Here is an 18,970-nt window from a genome sequence, read left to right as displayed (position 1 = left end):
TTAAGCTTCATCTCCTATGGTCAACTAGCTAGTCAACTTAGGGCTTCCTGTTATTGATAAGCGAAGAGTATTGCATATTCGAACCCTTAAATGTGTGTATGATAAGGCTTTAGTGATATTTTTATCTGGTTCTTATATTTATTTTTGTTTATTTACTTTTCATAGGTTTTTACCCAAAAAGATGGTCAATTTCATGTACTTAGAGCTTATTGCGGTGTTCTCGGTGCTTAAGGAGATGTTTGGGGACTTCCGGGTCAATTCGGGACTCAACCAGAAAGATTTAGTGAAGTTTCAGGCTTTAGCATAACTTTTACTCGAAACTCGAAATTAGGAAAACTCTCCTTTTATGGAAAGAAGACTCGAATTCCATGGTTTTAGTGTCTAATAGCAATTTCAAGATTCATACTCCAAATAAGTAAAAATAGCATTACAAACTAGGTAAAGAAGAAAAGATGCTTTGAAAAAATTTGTTGAAATTAAAACTAAGTGTTAAGACTGTGCTCGAGCACTAACATCCTAGAAGGTATAAAAACAAGCAGGAATGATGCAAAATCACTCTTCTTTATTTCCTTACGGGCTTAATTCTCCCCAAAAGCTGTAAAACTCATCTAAAGAAAATTATGACTTGTTCTCCACTATAAAAGAAGATGAAAAGACAAAATGAAGGGGGCTTGAAAAGTTAGTTTGGATTCGTATCCTAGTTAACTTGAGTGATTAAGTCATTTGGGGTGTCTTGACACCTAATGCCCTAAAATCGGCCAGTTTGGGAGTCATTGACAGAAATCTTGCTACATAGATTTTCTATAGAGCTTAAGGGATCCGAATATTGCACAAAACTCTTATTGATGAAAAGGAAGAAGAAGAAGAAAAAAGAAAAAAGGGAAAAAAAAAAATTTGAAGAAAAAAAATGCATACTTGTATTAGAATTGTTATTTATGCCTTCAGAATCATAATTTGAAATTTTTTCTAGCAAATTAAGGAATATTATGAAATATATATGAGTATGGATGGTAAGAAATATAGAAGGATGCAAGTTTACTTTTAAAAGGACACTAGAGTTCGAAATTGTTTGATACATGGATTTGAATTTTATGTGGGGACCATAATTGTTGTGCATGATGTTGAAGGTTCGAAATTGTTTCTGACTGTGTATAATCTACATAATTGATGTAATTTCTTGTTTATTGATTGTTAGGATACCTTTGCTTGCTAAACATGTGATAATTGAGCTAAATTTTGGATATTTGTGGGTACCATCTCTGGAAACTCTCACGAGACTACAACTCGTTCACTAAGGGTAACCTTGGGGTTTAAAGGCTTGTTACATATGCTAAATGCAATCGTGATTCTTATGAAAACGGACTTTATGTTTTTGTTTTTATTTTGATTATAGTTTAGTTTTGTATTACTAAGGGACTAGCAATATGTAAGTTTGAAGGTATGATAAACAAAGAGTATTGCATATTCGAGCCCTTAAATGTGTGTATGGTAAGGCCTTAGAGATACTTTTATCCAGTTCTTATATTTATTTGCTTTTTGTAGGTTTTTACCCAAAGAAACGGTCAATTCCATGTATTTAGACCTTATTGCAATGTTCTCAGTGCTTAAGGAGATGTTTGGGGCCTTCCAGGTCAATTCGGGACTCAAGCGGAAAGATTTGGTGAAGTTTCAGGCTTTAGGGCTCGAGCACAACTCTATAGGGCTTTAGCACTGATGAAAAATTCTGGACCCACTTTAGTATTTTGGGCATAACTTTGTACTCGATACTCTAAAATGGGCAAACTTAACGTCTTTGGAAATATGACTCGAGTTCCGTCATTTTTGTGTCTAATAGAAATTTCTAGATTCGTACTCTAAATATGTCAAATAGCATTATAAACTAAGTATGGAAGAAAAGACACTTCGGAAAAATTTGCTAAAGAAAAAAAAACTAAATGTTGAGACAGTGCTCGAGCACTAACATCCTAGAAGTTATAAAACACGCGGGCCAGGAATGATGCAAAATCACTCTTCTTAGTTTCCTTATGGGCCTAATTGTTCCTAAAAACTGTAAAGCCTATCCAAGGGGGATTAAGAATTGTTCTCCATTATAAAATAAGATGAAAAAACACAAGGAATAGAGCTTAGCACTTTTTGCATTGCTTGGCGACTTTTAAGGTTTTGAAGATTGAAGAAGAAGATCATAAAGAGTTTTTGGTGGTATATGGAGATGGTTTCTCCAACAACAATGAAGACATCTTTCCTCTCCATGAGTAGCTAAATTCCATCTTAGGGCATTGATGTAACCCTAGTCCGAGTATCATGTTTTGATTGTTATTAACTTTAGGGATTTTTTATAGTTTATGCATATTAATTGCATGATTGTGACAATTGACTTAGTATTCTTAAGCAATTGGGTTTTTAATGAATATAATTAGTTTTTGATGAAATTGATCTCTTGTCTTTAGAATTAATTTTGCTTTAATCAAACTCAAACTATTTTTATTATGAGAGCTTGGTGGCTAAGGGCTTCCCTTAGCGATTTAAGAAGTGATCATGCAATGGTGCTTAGTTGAATTGTGAATGAATGTTTTGATAATTTATACTTAGGGAAGACGAGTTATACTACACCCTAAATTAGAGTAGTTAGGTAGATAATTCATGCCAACCGAAGATAGATTATTGCTTAATGTTGATTCATCAATTATCTTCTTAAATTGAATTATAATATACTTATAGTCATTCAATTCTTGAGTATACATAAAAGTGAATTCCCCATAGTTGAAGCAATTGACCATGTTACGAGGCTAGTGGTAAATTCAATCCCTAAATTCTTCTTCCTTTGATCTCAATACTTGTTAATTTAGTTTATTTTCAATTTTACCGCACTTTAGACATACTTAAACACAAAATCATCTTTCTTCTTGAATAATTTTATACTTAACAATCCATCACATTCCTTGAGATTTGACACCCTCAACATAACTCTATCATATAAAGATTCGTTCTATTGCGAGTGGTCTTTTATTATTGACACACATCAGTTATATCACGCCTACTTCTATATAAATGCACGAGATGAAAACCTCGTGGGTGCTATTTGTAATTTGCGCTTTTTTTTATTTTTTATTCTAGCTAACATCAATTGTTATTCTATGAATTAATTTGATGTAAAGAGTTAAAAATTGGACAAATATTTAGAGTGAATTACACCACTCATAAATGAATGAATTCAAGAGCCTTTTGATCTTCCATGCCTGTCTCATAGATTTCTTAAAAATGAAGAAGTTATGAAACTATCAATTGCAAGTTTATTTTCCTCAATATTAAGGACTTAATTTAAGTGGTATCTCCTCTTTCCAATTAAAAATTCTAAAGTTTGAGTCAATGGGTATCTTTGTGCCAACCCCACCCCCCCCCCCCCCCCCCCCCCCCAAAAAAAAAATAAATAAATAAAAATAAAAATAAAAATTATCACTTGTTTGAGGAAAGTAAATGTAAGTTGCTTTTTATTGCCTTTGATTTAACTATTTATTTTCACCATAGTTTATACACATACTTTTAAGTTATTTTATGCATTGTTTTTTTTTTCGGTTAAAAAAAACATTAAAAAAAAAAAAAAAAAAAACCACTATAATTCCAAGTCAAAAGCTACAAGTATTGAATGCGATTATGGAATTGCCCCTAAGTCTCAACCCCTCCCGTTATTATTGGTAAGGTTGGTCTTCCAGATTCGCCCAACAAGCATATTAATAGCCCGTCCTGACTTTTTTTCATTTCAAATACTCTGTTTTGAATTAAATATCAAAGCATTCGGTTTCATTATTCTATTCAATATTCATAAGTTAGAACTTAGAAAGTAATATTCTAGACACCAATATCATGCCACCCAACATAGTTTTAAATTTTCTCATTTGGTTAATTCAATTAAAAAAAAATTGTGTGGAATTCAAAAAAAAATTTAATGCTTGAATCTAAAATTTCAAAAGTGGGACTTACTTAGGACAAAATAAATGGGTAAATGGTTACATTGACCTTCATTGACCTTCCTTGTGTGGAGCATTCCCCCCCCCCCCCCTCCCCCCCCAAAAAAAATCAAATCTTATAAAAAAATTCATAAAATGACCAAGTTGTTATTACAACTCAATTTTTTTAGGAGAGGGTAACGGTGGTGGAGAGGAGAGAGAAAGTAGTAAGAGATATGAGATAGAATAATTAATTTTTTTGATTGTATAATATATTTTGTATTACAAAAATATATTACATATAATGGTATAATTGACTTTTTATAGTCTTAAGGGAGGTTAGAGTAATAAACCTCAAACACTTCACCCATGTGAGATTTGCCAAACCTCAAGAGAGGTAAGTGTAATTTACCCAAAATAAATTTACAAGACGTATTTGTGTTATAGTGAGAAAAAGTAAAGGCTGAATACATCTGATACCATTCTTGAAAAAAGTAGAGAGTTTTGTAAGGTTGGTAAAGAAGAAAATAATAAAGTGTGAGAGAATTCTGAAAAAATCTAGAGTTTTGTAATGTTGGTAAAAAAGTAAAGATTAAAGTAGGGAATTCTAAAAACTAAATTTTATCCATCAATAATAATAATCTTATCTGTTCATCACGAATAAAATGGTCTATATAAGAAGTTAAAATTCTCATTATTAATCATCAATTAAGAGTGGGGAGAAAGCTTATGTGTGGGTTTTAAGTTTACAATTGTTAAACCAAGAGGGAGGTGAACAAACATATCAACAAAGAATCCAACAAACATATTGAACAAAGTAGATATCAACAAAGAATCCAATCAAACCAGAGGAACACAAGGTATACAAAGAACTCATCTCAATGGGGAAAAACCTTGATTCTTGGCCTCAGCCAATAATAAGCTCCACTAGCTGTATACAAGTAGTTACACATTAAACTGTCTCACACTCTACACATATCTTTGTACAAGTTAAGATGCTAGTTTTCACAACCTCTAGCTCAACACACACACTAGCTCAACACAGCACATTACAGTCCCCCTGTCCTAAGCACCCCTGTTTGGACTCAATGAGCTCTCACAGCTCTCTCAACAAAAGAATGAAGGCATCTTCAATGATGGTTCAAACTAGGTTTCCATAGCCTTGTCTTAACCAAATACTCTTGCTTGAAAGGAGTACACAATTAGATAAGCAAGGTAGCACAGTGTTAGTACACAATAGGCTTAAACCCCAAAACTAAGTGCAATATGGTCATTTCACAAAATAGCTTTAGAACTGACCTACAATTGGCTCTTGCAGCTTTATAATAATAAGATACACCTGCCCACATGTCTATCTCAGTAACCATAGCAAGGCATAGTGTAATACCCCTAAATTTTAAAAGGATAATCTCGGTATTTATTTATTTATTTAATTGCATTTTTAATTGTTTAATTGATTATTTTGCTAATTGCTTATGTGTTTAATTGAATGAAGTGTTACTTGATTAATTGGTTATTTGTCTATGTGTTATTTGTATTATTTGTTTAATTAGTTTGTGTGCTTAAATGATGCGTTTGATTAATTGTAATTAATTGTAAATTAAATGATTAAATGTTTTATTTTATTTTATGGTTATGGTTAGTAGTACTGAGCCAACCAATTAGGTCACATGGACTACTTGGATAGGAGGTTTAATAGGTATGAGTAATTACTAATGAATAGTTGTAAATGTGTGTGTGTGTGTGTGTGTGTGTTGTGTATATATATATATATATATATATATATATATATATATATATATATAAGGAAAGTAGTTTATTAATTAATATTATAGTAACATTAGTATTAATAAATAATCTGATGTATGTATTTTATATATCTATATAATAAGGATATACATAGATTATATACGTAACATATTTTCAGTTACCTTTTTAAAAGGAAAGTAGTATTAATTAATATTATGGTAACATTAGTATTAATAAATAATCTAATGTATATATTTTATATATTTATACAATAAGGATATACACAGATTATATACTTAACATATTTTAAGTTACCTTTTTAATATTTATTATTTTTTGTTTTAAGTTGACTTAGTTTGGGAAAAGGATTAGGAGATTATATACATAACATATTGTTAGTTACCTTTTTAATATTTTAATATTTATTATTTTCTGTTTTAAGTTGACTTAGTTTGGGAAAAAAGATTAGAATTATTATTTAACCTATAAATATATAACTATAGGTTTGTAAAAAGGGGCTAAAAATAAATCACGTATTATATTTTGGAGGAAAAGGTAGAGAGTTTAGAAAGAAAAAGAAGGAAAAGAAAGAGGAAGAAGGAGGTTAGGGTTTATATCAAATCTTTAAAGGCAAGCTCTTTTCTTCTCTTCCCCTTTGATTCATAATCTGTACAAACCTAAATTAATTCCAGGATATGTAATTAAATTAATTGAACCTATTTGCATGATAAAATCTGAAATTACAGTATATAGTTTATGTAATGGGTTTGTGTTTATGTTTCATGTTTGATAAATTAATGCATGAATTGAGTTCTACTGTATTAAAATTATTTTTATGAACTGTATTGTTGTTGTTGGGACGTTTTGGGAAAGAGAATCGAAACTTTGAATCTCCAACAATGGAGGTTCGTAGGAGGATTTGTTTTTATTTGTTTAAAATTATTAAGATAGACTTATGGAGGACTTTAAAAGCATGATTTAAATTTATATACTAAATATGGAATTTAATTAATTTAAAAGGTTAAATTAATTAAATACGGTTGAATTAAATTATTTTAATCAATTAGTTGGATTTAAATGTATTTAATCAGATTATAGAGTTGTACAATTTTAATTGAGATGCATGTTAATTTCTTATGATGTAAACTAAATGCATGCTATTTAAAATTGTTGTATTTTGCTCAATTAAATGCAAAGGAATATCTGTATGATTTATATCATGCTAGTATGGATTTATTTGATGTAATATCATAACTGTAGCATCATTTATGGATTGTATGCATTATATGCACCAGTATGGGATGGTGGCATATTAAGGGCAGATTAACTAAAAACGTAAAGTCCTACCTATTCATGTATAACGGAATGGATTAACTAAAATGTTAAATCCTACATATTTTCATGTTAGGTCAACTGAATCAGTTGGATGACATACTGGATATTTATTTTATGTTTAAATCGGACGGATTATATATATCTATATAGTTATATGTCATGATATGAGTTTGAGTCTCAGGATCATGGTTAGGGTACATATACTGTGAGAGATGTGTAGCTAGATATAGTGTAGTTGTGTACTCTGGTAGGTTTAGGTACTCATGCCCACAATATGTGCGTTTTGCATGTTGCCTACTATTCAGGTTGAGACAACCCTATAGTCTAGTGAGGTTCCTTTATTGTGTATCTATATATATACAGACTTTGTAGTTATTATTGGATTAACTAGGATGTATATGAGTTCTGAGTCTCTGTTTGGGATGTAATAGATTAGAACTTGTTTGTAGGCCTGACCCACCATTATTTTTCAGGTGTTCGTCAGTTCCAGGCTTAGGGATTGTTGGTGCTGAGCAGAGACGATCTATTCACTCCTCTGTCTTAACCTAGGATTTCCTTATTATTGTTTTAGTCAGATATTATTTTATTTCAGTTGAATTTTGGATTAGAGGTCTATATGATGGATTTCTAAGTAGTAATTTTAATTAATTATTGGTATCAAAAGATTTTGTTATTAGAGGTTTATTATTGGAATAATTAATGAGGATTTATTATATAGTATTTTTTCAGCTTTATTCTTTATTCTTATTTCATTTTGTATTTTGTGTTCATTTAAATACTTTAATTGTTTGATATTCCATCGGGTTTGGGTTTGGGACTAATCAACCCATGTCTCGGAGTCGAGGGATATCACAGTTGGTATTAGAGTACTCCAGGTTCAAGTGTCCTTAGGAGTGTCTTTCGTTATGTGACTTCCGCATTACGTCTCTTAAAACTTAGAGCCCATATTAGGATTCGTTGTACTCTATTTACGGTTCATTAGGAGGAGTTGAGCTTAATTATATTCTATAGTCACAAAATGGTTGGCACTAGATGGCGGATTGGCTCCAAGGCCAAAGCGATAAAGACCCAAAGAAGTAAAGGAGTACGTTATCGATTTCTTTAACTAGATGGCAGAATTAGGAATCGAATGTTTAGTTTCGGTTGGCGCTACTTTATAGTATAAGCCAAGGAAGGATTTAAGTGTGTGTGATAGGTCACTGCATCTTGGGGCCTATATGACTTCAAAAAGGAGAAAAGCGAGAAGGAGGAGCCCGAAGAGAATCCTAATGGAGAAGATTTCAGAGTATCTAAGAAAGAGGGTACTAAATCTTAAAGATGAATGATCTCGCAAGGGTGATCTTATTTGCTAGTAGTATAATGAATATATTAGTAGAATTGGTGTTGATCAATCTACATATAGTTAAACTTTCTTATTATCCCTAAAAGAGATATATAAGAAGTATTCTTTAGGAGTTTGGGGATCTGATAGAGTTCTTATTAGAACAAAAGCACATTCAGGAGAACATTGGTATTACGTTGTGACGTTCTAATTTGCTTTATAACGCCACGTTAAACAGTCTAGATTTCGCGTATAAGGAGGATGAGAGGTAAGCCCTTGGTATTTGCTTAAATAAATATATGTTACTTTTAAGCTAGGTTTAAATGTTATGTTTCAAGGTTGGATGATTACCTACGAAACTATAAAAGGAAATTGTGTGAAACAATTTTGCAAGTTGACTTCAGAGGAGAATTTTTCTAGAAAGAACGATGTCTTAGTAGAAGCATATTTTTGTGCTATTGTGTTTGTCATACGTGTTTTATTTTCATTAACTGTTTGGGATTTTGGTATGTGGTTTAGTTGGGGACACAAGTATGTGATAAGCCAACTACTATTTTTACACCTTAGGGTAATAGCACTATTTTTATGCTAGGATGTGAGCATGTGGTTATAGGATTTGGTAGATATAAATAATTCTAGCCAATTTATTAGACCTGGACATGCGTCATTAGGGTATGTTGTTTGGAATGGGATAGTAAAACCATCACTATGAGTCAAATAATCTAGTATGATTCGTTTGATATATTTTACGCTATGTATGGATTCATATCATATTATAACGCCATGATAAGAGGGTTGATAATGCTTCTGTAGTCGTGAGGTTGTGGTAAATAAAGATCACTGTAACGCTATGATGATTTATCCGAGGTGCCGATTTTGCTGAACATCTTCTTAGAAATTCTAGAAGTTGTTACCAAGTCGGAAGGAGGATTTCTTGCTGGTTTAAGTACCTAGTAGAATGACGCCAAGTGAGGATAGTAGACTGAATAAATCTTCATCAGTTAATTTTTAATCAAGAATTTATTCACGAGGGTGTGCCATTAAGAAGAGTTGTCGGTGTTGCACGTGGAGGAGAAAACCAAGTTTCTTCACTTACATAAATAATATGAAATTTTTCTAAAAGGTCATAATTCGCAACTATTAGTTGTTGCTAGGAAATTAACAACTTGTTGGATAGATGGAAAAGTTCCATATTCTTTTGGCAGTTAGATGAGAAATAGGATTGATACCTACTTTTGTTAAAAAAACAGGGTGTGTTAAAGACAAAATGGTAAGACCGATCATCTATATAACAAGAAGAGGTTCATGGTGTGTGTGGAAAGGTTGTATCTAGTTAACTTTTGATCAATAGAATTACCAGTTGACTTCCAATATCGGTAAGTTTATCACAGATCAGTGGTGCATGGATTCAGTTGCAGAGTTATCTTTTAAAGAGGCTCCATTTTAGGCAATGGGTGCATACGAAGGCTATTGGTACCAGACTAATGGTACTATTTACAGATAAATTGGAGGATGGATGTAAGGACTGAGATTCATAACTCTTCATTCTTTATTCATCCAGGTGGAAATACGATGCATCACGATATGAAGCAAATGTTTGAAGGACAGGCAGGAGGAGGGACATAGTGATTTTTTTTCCTCCAAATCTAATATCTATTAGATAGATGAGATAGACCATCAGAGATCACCAGATCCTTGCAGCCATTTCCTATACTGAAGTGGAAATGAGAGAGCATTTTACGGATTTAGTTGAGGGGTTACTGATTTTACACAAGGATCAGGATCCTGGATGGGATATTGGTTGACTGATAAATTAGGTCAGTTTAATTCTTGTCTGTTTTGAACTGGTAGGATTTCAGTTCATACGAATAGAATAGATCACGAGATGGTTTAGATGGATAGAAGTGGTGATTCACATTTTATATTAAGTTCTGTCTAGTGAAAGCAATTATGGAAGTGGATGCTCTCAACAATCGATAAGATATTTAAATCTTTCGGTTAGTTAATGAGTTATTAGTTGAATTTATAGCATGTGTAATAATAACACTTACTGTTACCAAGGTAATTAAGGAGGTTAACTTTAAATATCAGAGCTGATCTTAGATAAGGTGTTACCTTACTCAGATGGAGTTTAAGGCACTGGAGGAGGATTTAGTACTTTATGTAAATAGTGATATGACGATTGGGCGACTGAGATGGAAAACTTATAATTTTTCTCGGTGCACTCAGATGGTTAGAAGGTACATCACGACATCAAATGTCAGTTTTGGTGAATAAGTACGGATAGGGACATGTATGCAATTCCTCTAAGTGTAACACTTACTAGAAAGGTGGCAAAGTTGCTCATCAGATATCACAGGAATCTTTAGCCACTTTAACGAATATGGAAGTAGGACTAAACAGGAGTGGACGGTCAATAAGAATTATAAACATTGAATTGGAAGTTTATTTTCCATATGGATTAAGAGTGGTGGATTGAGAAAGTTCATTTGAGGACATTAATTAGAGTAATGTTCATTTTAGAGCTTCATAGTAGTTCTATAGTACAGTGATAGTGGTGTTATAGCATGTGGATGTCCATTATAGTGGATGCAAAATGCTATTTCGAAGGAGCTTTATAAAGATTTTGGAGTAACAGCTTTGCTTCATATCTATAGATAGAGGAATTGATCGAGAGATTTAAATTAGACCATAAAGGATATGTTTGAGGCTATATCCTTCACGGATAATTGGAAGCATTTACTTCGCTTTTCAGTTTGTATCTGTGGTAATGTTGGCACAAGGAGGTTGGAGTGACAACGTTTGAGATTTTGTATATTACATAGTGCAGACCTCTCATTTGTTGGTTTGAAATGGAAGCAAGGGTTGTACAATTAAACCTTAACTTCATTTAAAGATACGTCGGAGAGAAATACTCTCCTTTGTAATGGACTGCGTGCGGTTTGCAGGCGGCAGTAGGATGTTGTAAATAGTCGAATTCGTATACTAGAGTTTTCTATCAGGAAGTAGTTTACTTATCATGTCTTCCATATAGGAAGCAAGACAATTTTTGGAGGAATGTCAGTTTTACTTATTAAATTGACTTTTTCGCGGATTGGGTTTATAAATTGAGGCAATAGCATATGGATTAGCGTTACCAAATCATTAGCTGCATAGGGGTTTTGTGCGTATATTCTATAGAACTTGAAGGAATACGTATCATTACCCTTATCATATAAGGTGGATTGCGTTGTTGTTAAATACAACCTATGAGTCGTATGATTATTGTGTTTCTTAAATATGGGAGCCATGTATACTACTTGATACATTAGAGTTAGGTGGAGCCATCATGGTGAGTCTGCATCTACTTAGAAATAAGAGGATGTATTTCGCTCACTGTTTCCAAAAATAATGGAAGAAAGTAAGGGCGAATTCTGAGGACGGAATTCCTTTTATTAAGGAGGAAGAATGTAATACCCCTAAATTTTAAAAGGATAGTCTCAGTATTTATTTATTTGTTTTAATTGCATTTTTAATTGTTTAATTGATAATTTTGCTAATTGCTTATGTGTTTAATTAAATTAAGTGTTACTTGATTAATTAGTTAGTTGTCTATACGTTATTTGTATTATTTGTTTAATTAGATTGTGTACTTAAATGATGCATTTGATTAATTGTAATTAATTATAGATTAAATGATTAAATGTTTTATTTTATTTTATGGTTATGGTTAGTAGTACGGGGCTAACCAATTAGGTCCCATGGACTACTTGGATAGGAGGTTTAATGGGTATGGGTAATTACCCATGGATAGTTGTATATTTATATATATATATATTTATATATATAAAAGGAAAGTAGTTTATTAATTAATATTATGGTAACATTAGTATTAATAAACAATCTGATGTATATATTTTATAAATTTATATAATAAGGATGTACATAGATTATATATGTAACATATTTTGAGTTACATTTTTAAAAGGAAAGTAGTATTAATTAATATAATGGTAACATTAGTATTAATAAATAATCTGATGTATATATTTTATATATTTATATAATAAGGATATACATAGATTATATACTTAACATATTTTAAGTTACCCTTTTAATATTTATTATTTTTTGTTTTAAGTTGACTTAGTTTGGGAAAAGGATTAGGAGATTATATATATAACATATTTTTAGTTACCTTTTTTAATATTTTAATATTTATTATTTTCTATTTTAAGTTGACTTAGTTTGGGAAAAAGGATTAGAGTTATTATTTAGCCTACAAATATATAACTATAGGTTTGTAAAAGGGGGTTAGAAATAAATCACGTATTATATTTTGGAGGAGAAGGCAGAGAGTTTAGAAAGAGAAAGAAGGAAAAGAAAGAGGATATGGTTTATATCAAATCTTTAAAGGCAAGTTCTTTTCTTCTTTTCCCCTTTGATTCATAATCTGTACAAACCTAAATTAATTGAACCTATTTGCATGATAGAATCTGAAATTACAGTATATAGTTTATGTAATGGGTTTGTGTTTATGTTTCATGTTTGATAAATTAATGCATGAATTGAGTTCTACTGTATTAAAATTATTTTTATGAACTGTATTGTTGTTGTTGGGACGCTCTGGGAAGGAGAATCGAATTTTTGAATCTCCAACAATGGAGGTTCGTAGGAGGATTTGTTTTTATTTGTTTAAAATTATTAAGATAGACTTGTGGAGGATTTTAAAAGTATGATTTAAATTTATATACTAAATATGAAATTTAATTAATTTAAAAGGTTAAATTAATTAAAAACGGTTGGATTAAATTATTTTAATCAATTATTTGGATTTAAATGTACTTAATCAGATTATAGAGTTGTACAATTTTAATTGAGATGCATGTAAATTTCTTATGATGTAAACTAAATGCATGCTATTTAAAATTATTGTTTTTTGCTCAATTAAATGCAAAGGAATATCTGTATGATTTATATCATACTACTATGGATTTATTTGATGTAATATCATAACTGTAGCATTATTTATGGATTGTATGCATTATATGCACCAGTATGGGATGGTGGCATATTAGGGACGGATTAACTAAAAACGTTAAGTCCTACCTATTCATGTATAACAGAATGGATTAACTAAAATGTTAAATCCTACATATTTTCATGTCAGGCCAACTGAATCAGTTGGATGACATACCAGATATTTATTTTATATTTAGATAGGATGGATAATATATATATATATATATATATATATATATATATATATAGTTATATGTCATGATATGAGCTTGTGTCTCAGGATCATGGTTAGGATGCGTATACTGCCAAGGATGTGTAGTTAGATATAGTGTAGTTGTGTACTCTGGTAGGTCTAGGTACTCATATCCACAATATGTGCATTTTACATATTGCCTACTATTCAGGTTGAGACAACCCTATAGTCTAGTGAGGTTCCTTTATTGTTGGTATTTATATATATACGGACTATGTAATTATTCTTAGTGGTGTGTACTGTCGCAATATTTGTGTAGTGTATTTGTTCTTGGAAATCAATGTCGGATTAAAAGGTCGAGTGATCAAAGATGGTTTGTTGGTCAGATTAAACTACAATTTAAACTAAATAGAGGCAATGGAATACAACTAAAGTAAATAAGGTGTAGAGAATGAGAGAGATGAGTCTTGGGTCATAGAGTTCACCACTAAACATTACCTTCCTAGACATTCAATATTTGATGGATTAAGGGATTATGGGTTGTAAATGGATGTGTGTGCCATTGATTGAAACATTAGCATGGATGGCCAAGTAAGCATACATTGTCTAGCCAATCTAGTAAATAGCACAACATATCAAATTAAGCCATTAATCCTTCCATAAGCCCACAATTAATACACACTCAACAAATTAGAAAAATATACTATTTGCATTCATAAGTATGGAACATAAAATAATAAGAATGGATTGTCCACCTATCTAAGAAAGTAAAACAACTACACTACAACTAAGCTAGTGACATGAAAATTAAACTACTTAAACTAAGACTGTGGCACAATTCATCAAGAAATAAGTATGAACCATCAAATTAACTACAAGAGTATTCCATTTAAGCACCATATCTTGACCATCACTAGATTCATATTATCAACACACATAGACATGCATGAAATTCACAAAATCAAGAGATAAACACATGAACATCCATTCTAACATACATAGACATATTAATATAATTAAATGATCAATTAGAAGTATTAAACTACACAAATCATTGTAGAAACAAGATTTATATAAATATCAAAGGTCAAGACAAACATTACAGCACTAATCCCCTTTAATTACAAAACATCAAAGTCTAGGAGGCATGCTTAGGACTATCTCTAGCCCCAAGAGGTAGTTTAGCCACTCATTGATGTTGTCATCCAACCCTCAAGGGCTATCTCTATGGTAGGGCTCATCTTCCTCATTGGTAAAAACCCTAGATGAGAGGAAGAACTTTTCTAATTTGTGTATTTCTCACTCTAATCTCTAGCCAAATCTCTCTCTCTAACCAACCTCCCTTACTTAAAATAGCCAAAATCCTTATATAGATAGCTCCAAAGTCACACCCAAGGTCAGCCTTCGTACACTAGGACCTCCAAATGATTGTACCACGAGCACACATTTTATTTGGCTTGAAATCAACTTTTCACACAACTTGAGGCAATTCGATCGATCACGAGGTTGCTTCGATCGATCGAACTAAGGCGGCGCCTTTTTGGAATAAAGACAAGGCTGAGATATTTTTGGGATATTTTGGGAAAAGGACAAAAGTGGTAGGTGGGGATAAGATCAAAAGAGTTCGATCGATCGAAGGAAATGTTGGATCGATTGAAGAAGATATTTTGCTGAGGATAAGGACAAAAGGCTCTATCTGTCATGGCATGGTTGGAACGATCACTGTATGATCGATCAGAGCTTGGTTCGACCGATCGAAGAATGCTGTTTTCCGCCACTTTGCTTCTTTCTTCCACTAAGCTTGAGATTGCATCTTTTATGCTCTAATTAGACTAAAACGAGAAAATAAGATAGAATAAGGCCCTAGAATGTTCAAGCTTAAGGGGTTTAAATGCGCATTTTTCAGCGCTTATCATACCTCCAAACTTAAATATTGCTAGTCCCTAGCAATGAACTATGGAGAAAATAAAGAAATGAACAACTAAACAACTATGAACTAGAAAGCAATAAATGGATAACGCCACTTTCGTAGGGAACACGATTGCATTTAGCGTATACAACAAGCCTTTTAAACCCCTAGGTTACCCCTAGTGGACGAGTGAAGTCTCGTGAGGGTTTCCAGAAATAATACCCACAAACATTCAGTTCATTCTTTCTAAAGAGGCACCAATATTCTAAACAAGCATTGGGAGAAAACTATCTCAAGTATACAATTTTTCAATCATTTCCAAGCAATCTCCCAAAATCTTAACATCAAGTAAGTAAGTATGGTCCTCCACATATCAAGACAAAGATTATGCAAATTAAAATAACTCTAGAATCCTTTTGAAGTAGACCGCCATCAAATATGTTGCTATCTAAGTCAACTAAAAAATTGATCACATCCTTACCCTCAAACTATCACACAAATCTAGTACCGATCATCAAGACAAAGAGTGGACCTTTTATTAAAGCTTTATTGTTCTAGGTGCGTTTTTTTTTTTTTTTTTTTTTTTTTTTTTTTTTTTTTTTTTGTCCCTAAGGATCAAAGATGGAAACATAGTGCAATGAGTTGATCTATTAAGCTTTCTAGTGATCCATGAGGTCGAGCGTTAGGTCAATGACTCCCAAACCGGACGGCATTAGGGTATTAGGTGTTTAAACACCCCTAAGGACTTACAAGCTTAAATCGACTAAGTTACAAATCAAAACTACCTCCATCTATTCATTTCCCACTTCTCATCTTCTGGCAATCAATGGTGGTCCGCAACTCAGCCAGGTTACTCGGGGCCAGCCAGAGGTTTTGGTCGAACAACCGGACGAGCCTTAGGTAAACAGGATTGGCCATCGGGGCTAGAATATGAGAGATGTTGTGCCAGTAGATCTCATTATAAGCCTACTTGGTCGTAATCGACCGGGAAAAGAAGGTGTCATCAAAAACTGACTCATGCGCCACAGAAAGGTACGAATATTTGGGCTCAATCCTGTCACGGACCATGCCGGGCTGTGTCGGTGGTGGAATAGGTGAAGGCAGTAGCATATACTCAGCCTCCTGAGCCGATGAAGATGAAGAAGTAGATGCAGAAGAGGAGGAGCGCTCGGACTGAGCTAAAGCTGGCTCTGGAGGCTCCTTTACTCGTTGCCGGACTCTGCGATCATATGTCTGGTGGGCTGTGGTCTTGTACTGAGTCATGGCCTACAGAAAGAATGAAATACTTGTAAATATAGCCAGTAACAGGAAATAGAATTGAAAGCACATAGATAGAAACATGTTTGTAAGATGAAGATAGACAACTCAGAATGAAATACATAAATCTATACAAGTGATAATGCAGCCAAGTATAGACAGTGAATGGTAAAATATGTGGGTAAGGAGCAAAATGCATTTATCAATGTTAGGAAAATTTAGGATAATTTGATTATTGCTTCTGAATTATTGAGAGGCTTTGGAGCTAAAAAGACTCAACCCACTTTAGCTTGGAAAGTGGATCTCAGGAAGGCTTATGATTCCATACAATGGGATTTTCTTTTCAGTTTGTTGCAGCTGTATGGTTTTGGAAGCAAATGGATCAGTTGGGTTAAAGCTGCAATTTCAACTGCTTGGTTCTCTCTTATGGTGAATGGGAGCCCCCATGGCTTCTTTCAACCATCTAGAGGGATTCGACAAGGTTGTCCCCTTTCACCTCTGTTATTTACCTTGATTACTGAATACTTGTCCTCCATGTTTGAAGCTAGTGCAGAGAAGGTAACTTGGTAATTGCTCCTGTGGCTAGAAAGGCTAACTATTTAGTGACCCATCAATTTTTTGCTGATGATTTGCTGGTGGTAATAAGAGCAAATATGGCCTCAGTGTTTACTTTGAGAAGGATGATGAAGCACTTTGAAGAAGTGTCTGGTTTAGCAGTGAATAAGGATAAGTCTGAGGTATTTTTTACCAGGTCTGTGAAGAGGAAGTCTAATGTGCTGAGAATTTTGGGCTGCAGGCAAGGTTATCTTCCTTTTACTTATTTAGGACTTCTATCTCTGATAAGGGGCTAAAGCAATTGGATTGTATACCTTTGATGGATAAGGTCATGTCTGCAACTACAAGATGGGCTGGTATGAATACATCTATGGCAGGTCGAATTGAGTTATTAAGGGCTGTGATTACTCCTATGGTTCTTTACTAGTCCTCTATGTATTGTATCCCGGCTGTAGTTGTTAATTTAATTGAAAGAAGGATGAGGAATTTTGCTTAGGGACATGATGATAACACTTTGAAGCTGCATGGTTTGTGTTGGAAAAAGGTAACATCTCCAAAAACTGAAGGTGGTTTTGGCTTAAGGCGGATTCTTGACATTGACAAAGCTGCTATATGTTATTTGGCCTGGGATTTCCTTCTTTCTAAAGATAGGTTGTGGGTAGCATGGTTTAAGCACTGTAATTTAAGGGATGCTTCCTACTGGTCTGTCATTCCTAAATTAACTCACTCTACCATTTGGACGAGTATTGTAGCCGTCAGGGAAATTCTGAGGGAGAATTGCTCTTATCATATTGGTAACGGTGCTTTGATTCAAAAGTTTTTGGATCCGTGGTGTGGAGGTCAATTTTTATCAGAGGTTTTTAGTTTTAGAACCTTGCGACAGGTTTCTCATAACAAACAAATTGAATTGAGCAAGTTTATTGTTCAAGCTTAGTGGCAGGTTGTTGGTATTCCACTTCAAGTTCAACAATTCATGCAGCAATTCAGGATCTATGGTGGTGCTGATCAGATTTTATGGAATCATAAACCTTTTACTTTTAAAGATGCTTGGGATGCCTGTAGGGAATCTAATTATGAGGTTTCGTGGTTTGGTTTGGTGTGGAATGGTGGTAGACCACGATGGTCTATCTTTAGTGCTCTGATTATTCAGAATGCCATTATGACTGGTGCAAATTTGCAGCGACGAGGTATCTCTTTAGCTTCTAGATGCTGTCTGTGTTGCAATTATGACGAACATGTTGATCACATGTTTGTGAATTTTGTTTATTCTTGGGAGGTTTGGTGTGGTTTGGCTGGTATGTTTCATTGGAGGGTTCGGAAAAGTGAGCTTAGTTCCTTTGCTGCAAATTTGGAGCAACAATTTTGAAGTAAATCTAGCATAAATAAGGTTCACAGGATGCTATTTTCAGCTACTTTGTATTACGTATGGAATGAAAGTAATGGTAGACTTCATAACGATATATCTAGGTCTCCTTCTATCCTATTGAAATACATTATTTGGGATGTTTTTGATATTACTGGTATTTGTTTACAAGACTTTTTATGTTTTTAGGATTTTGGGGTTGTTGTAGGATTGTCTACACTTCCTTAGAAATTCTTTTGTGTTTTGAGTGAGGGGATGCCTTCGCTTTTATTCTGTACTTTATTATTTTATTTATAAAATTTTCTCCATTTAGGAAAAAAAAAAAATAATGGTAAAATATGTG

The 18,970-nt window shown here is 33.0% G+C and overlaps 1 protein-coding gene across 1 annotated transcript; it reads left to right on the top strand.

The window, feature by feature from the left end:
- The first annotated feature begins 17,362 nt into the window (after positions 1–17,362).
- On the top strand, positions 17,363–18,630 carry LOC132309300 (uncharacterized). The gene is made up of 4 exons (XM_059807618.1): positions 17,363–17,446; positions 17,506–17,679; positions 17,809–18,120; positions 18,205–18,630. The coding sequence occupies exons 1-4, from the start codon at positions 17,363–17,365 to the stop codon at positions 18,628–18,630; spliced, it is 996 nt and encodes a 331-aa protein (XP_059663601.1).
- Positions 18,631–18,970: the final 340 nt, after the last annotated feature.

The sequence above is a fragment of the Cornus florida genome, unplaced genomic scaffold (genome assembly GCF_030987335.1).
Source record: "Cornus florida cultivar Cherokee Brave unplaced genomic scaffold, ASM3098733v1 CherokeeBrave_3.0.0_Hap2_Chr05, whole genome shotgun sequence".
NCBI lineage: Eukaryota > Viridiplantae > Streptophyta > Magnoliopsida > Cornales > Cornaceae > Cornus > Cornus florida.
Note: the sequence above shows the minus strand (reverse complement) of the source record. Positions and strands in the feature narration are given on the sequence as shown.

Excerpts from the sequence above, each read along its gene's own strand:
- LOC132309300 (XM_059807618.1), top strand. The coding sequence starts at position 17,363 with ATGGCCTCAGTGTTTACTTTGAGAAGGATGATGAAGCACTTTGAAGAA. Across the intron at positions 17,447-17,505 it reads TGAATAAGGATAAGTCTGAG|GCAAGGTTATCTTCCTTTTA; the intron begins GTATTTTTTACC and ends TTTGGGCTGCAG. Across the intron at positions 17,680-17,808 it reads GGGCTGTGATTACTCCTATG|GTAACATCTCCAAAAACTGA; the intron begins GTTCTTTACTAG and ends TGTTGGAAAAAG.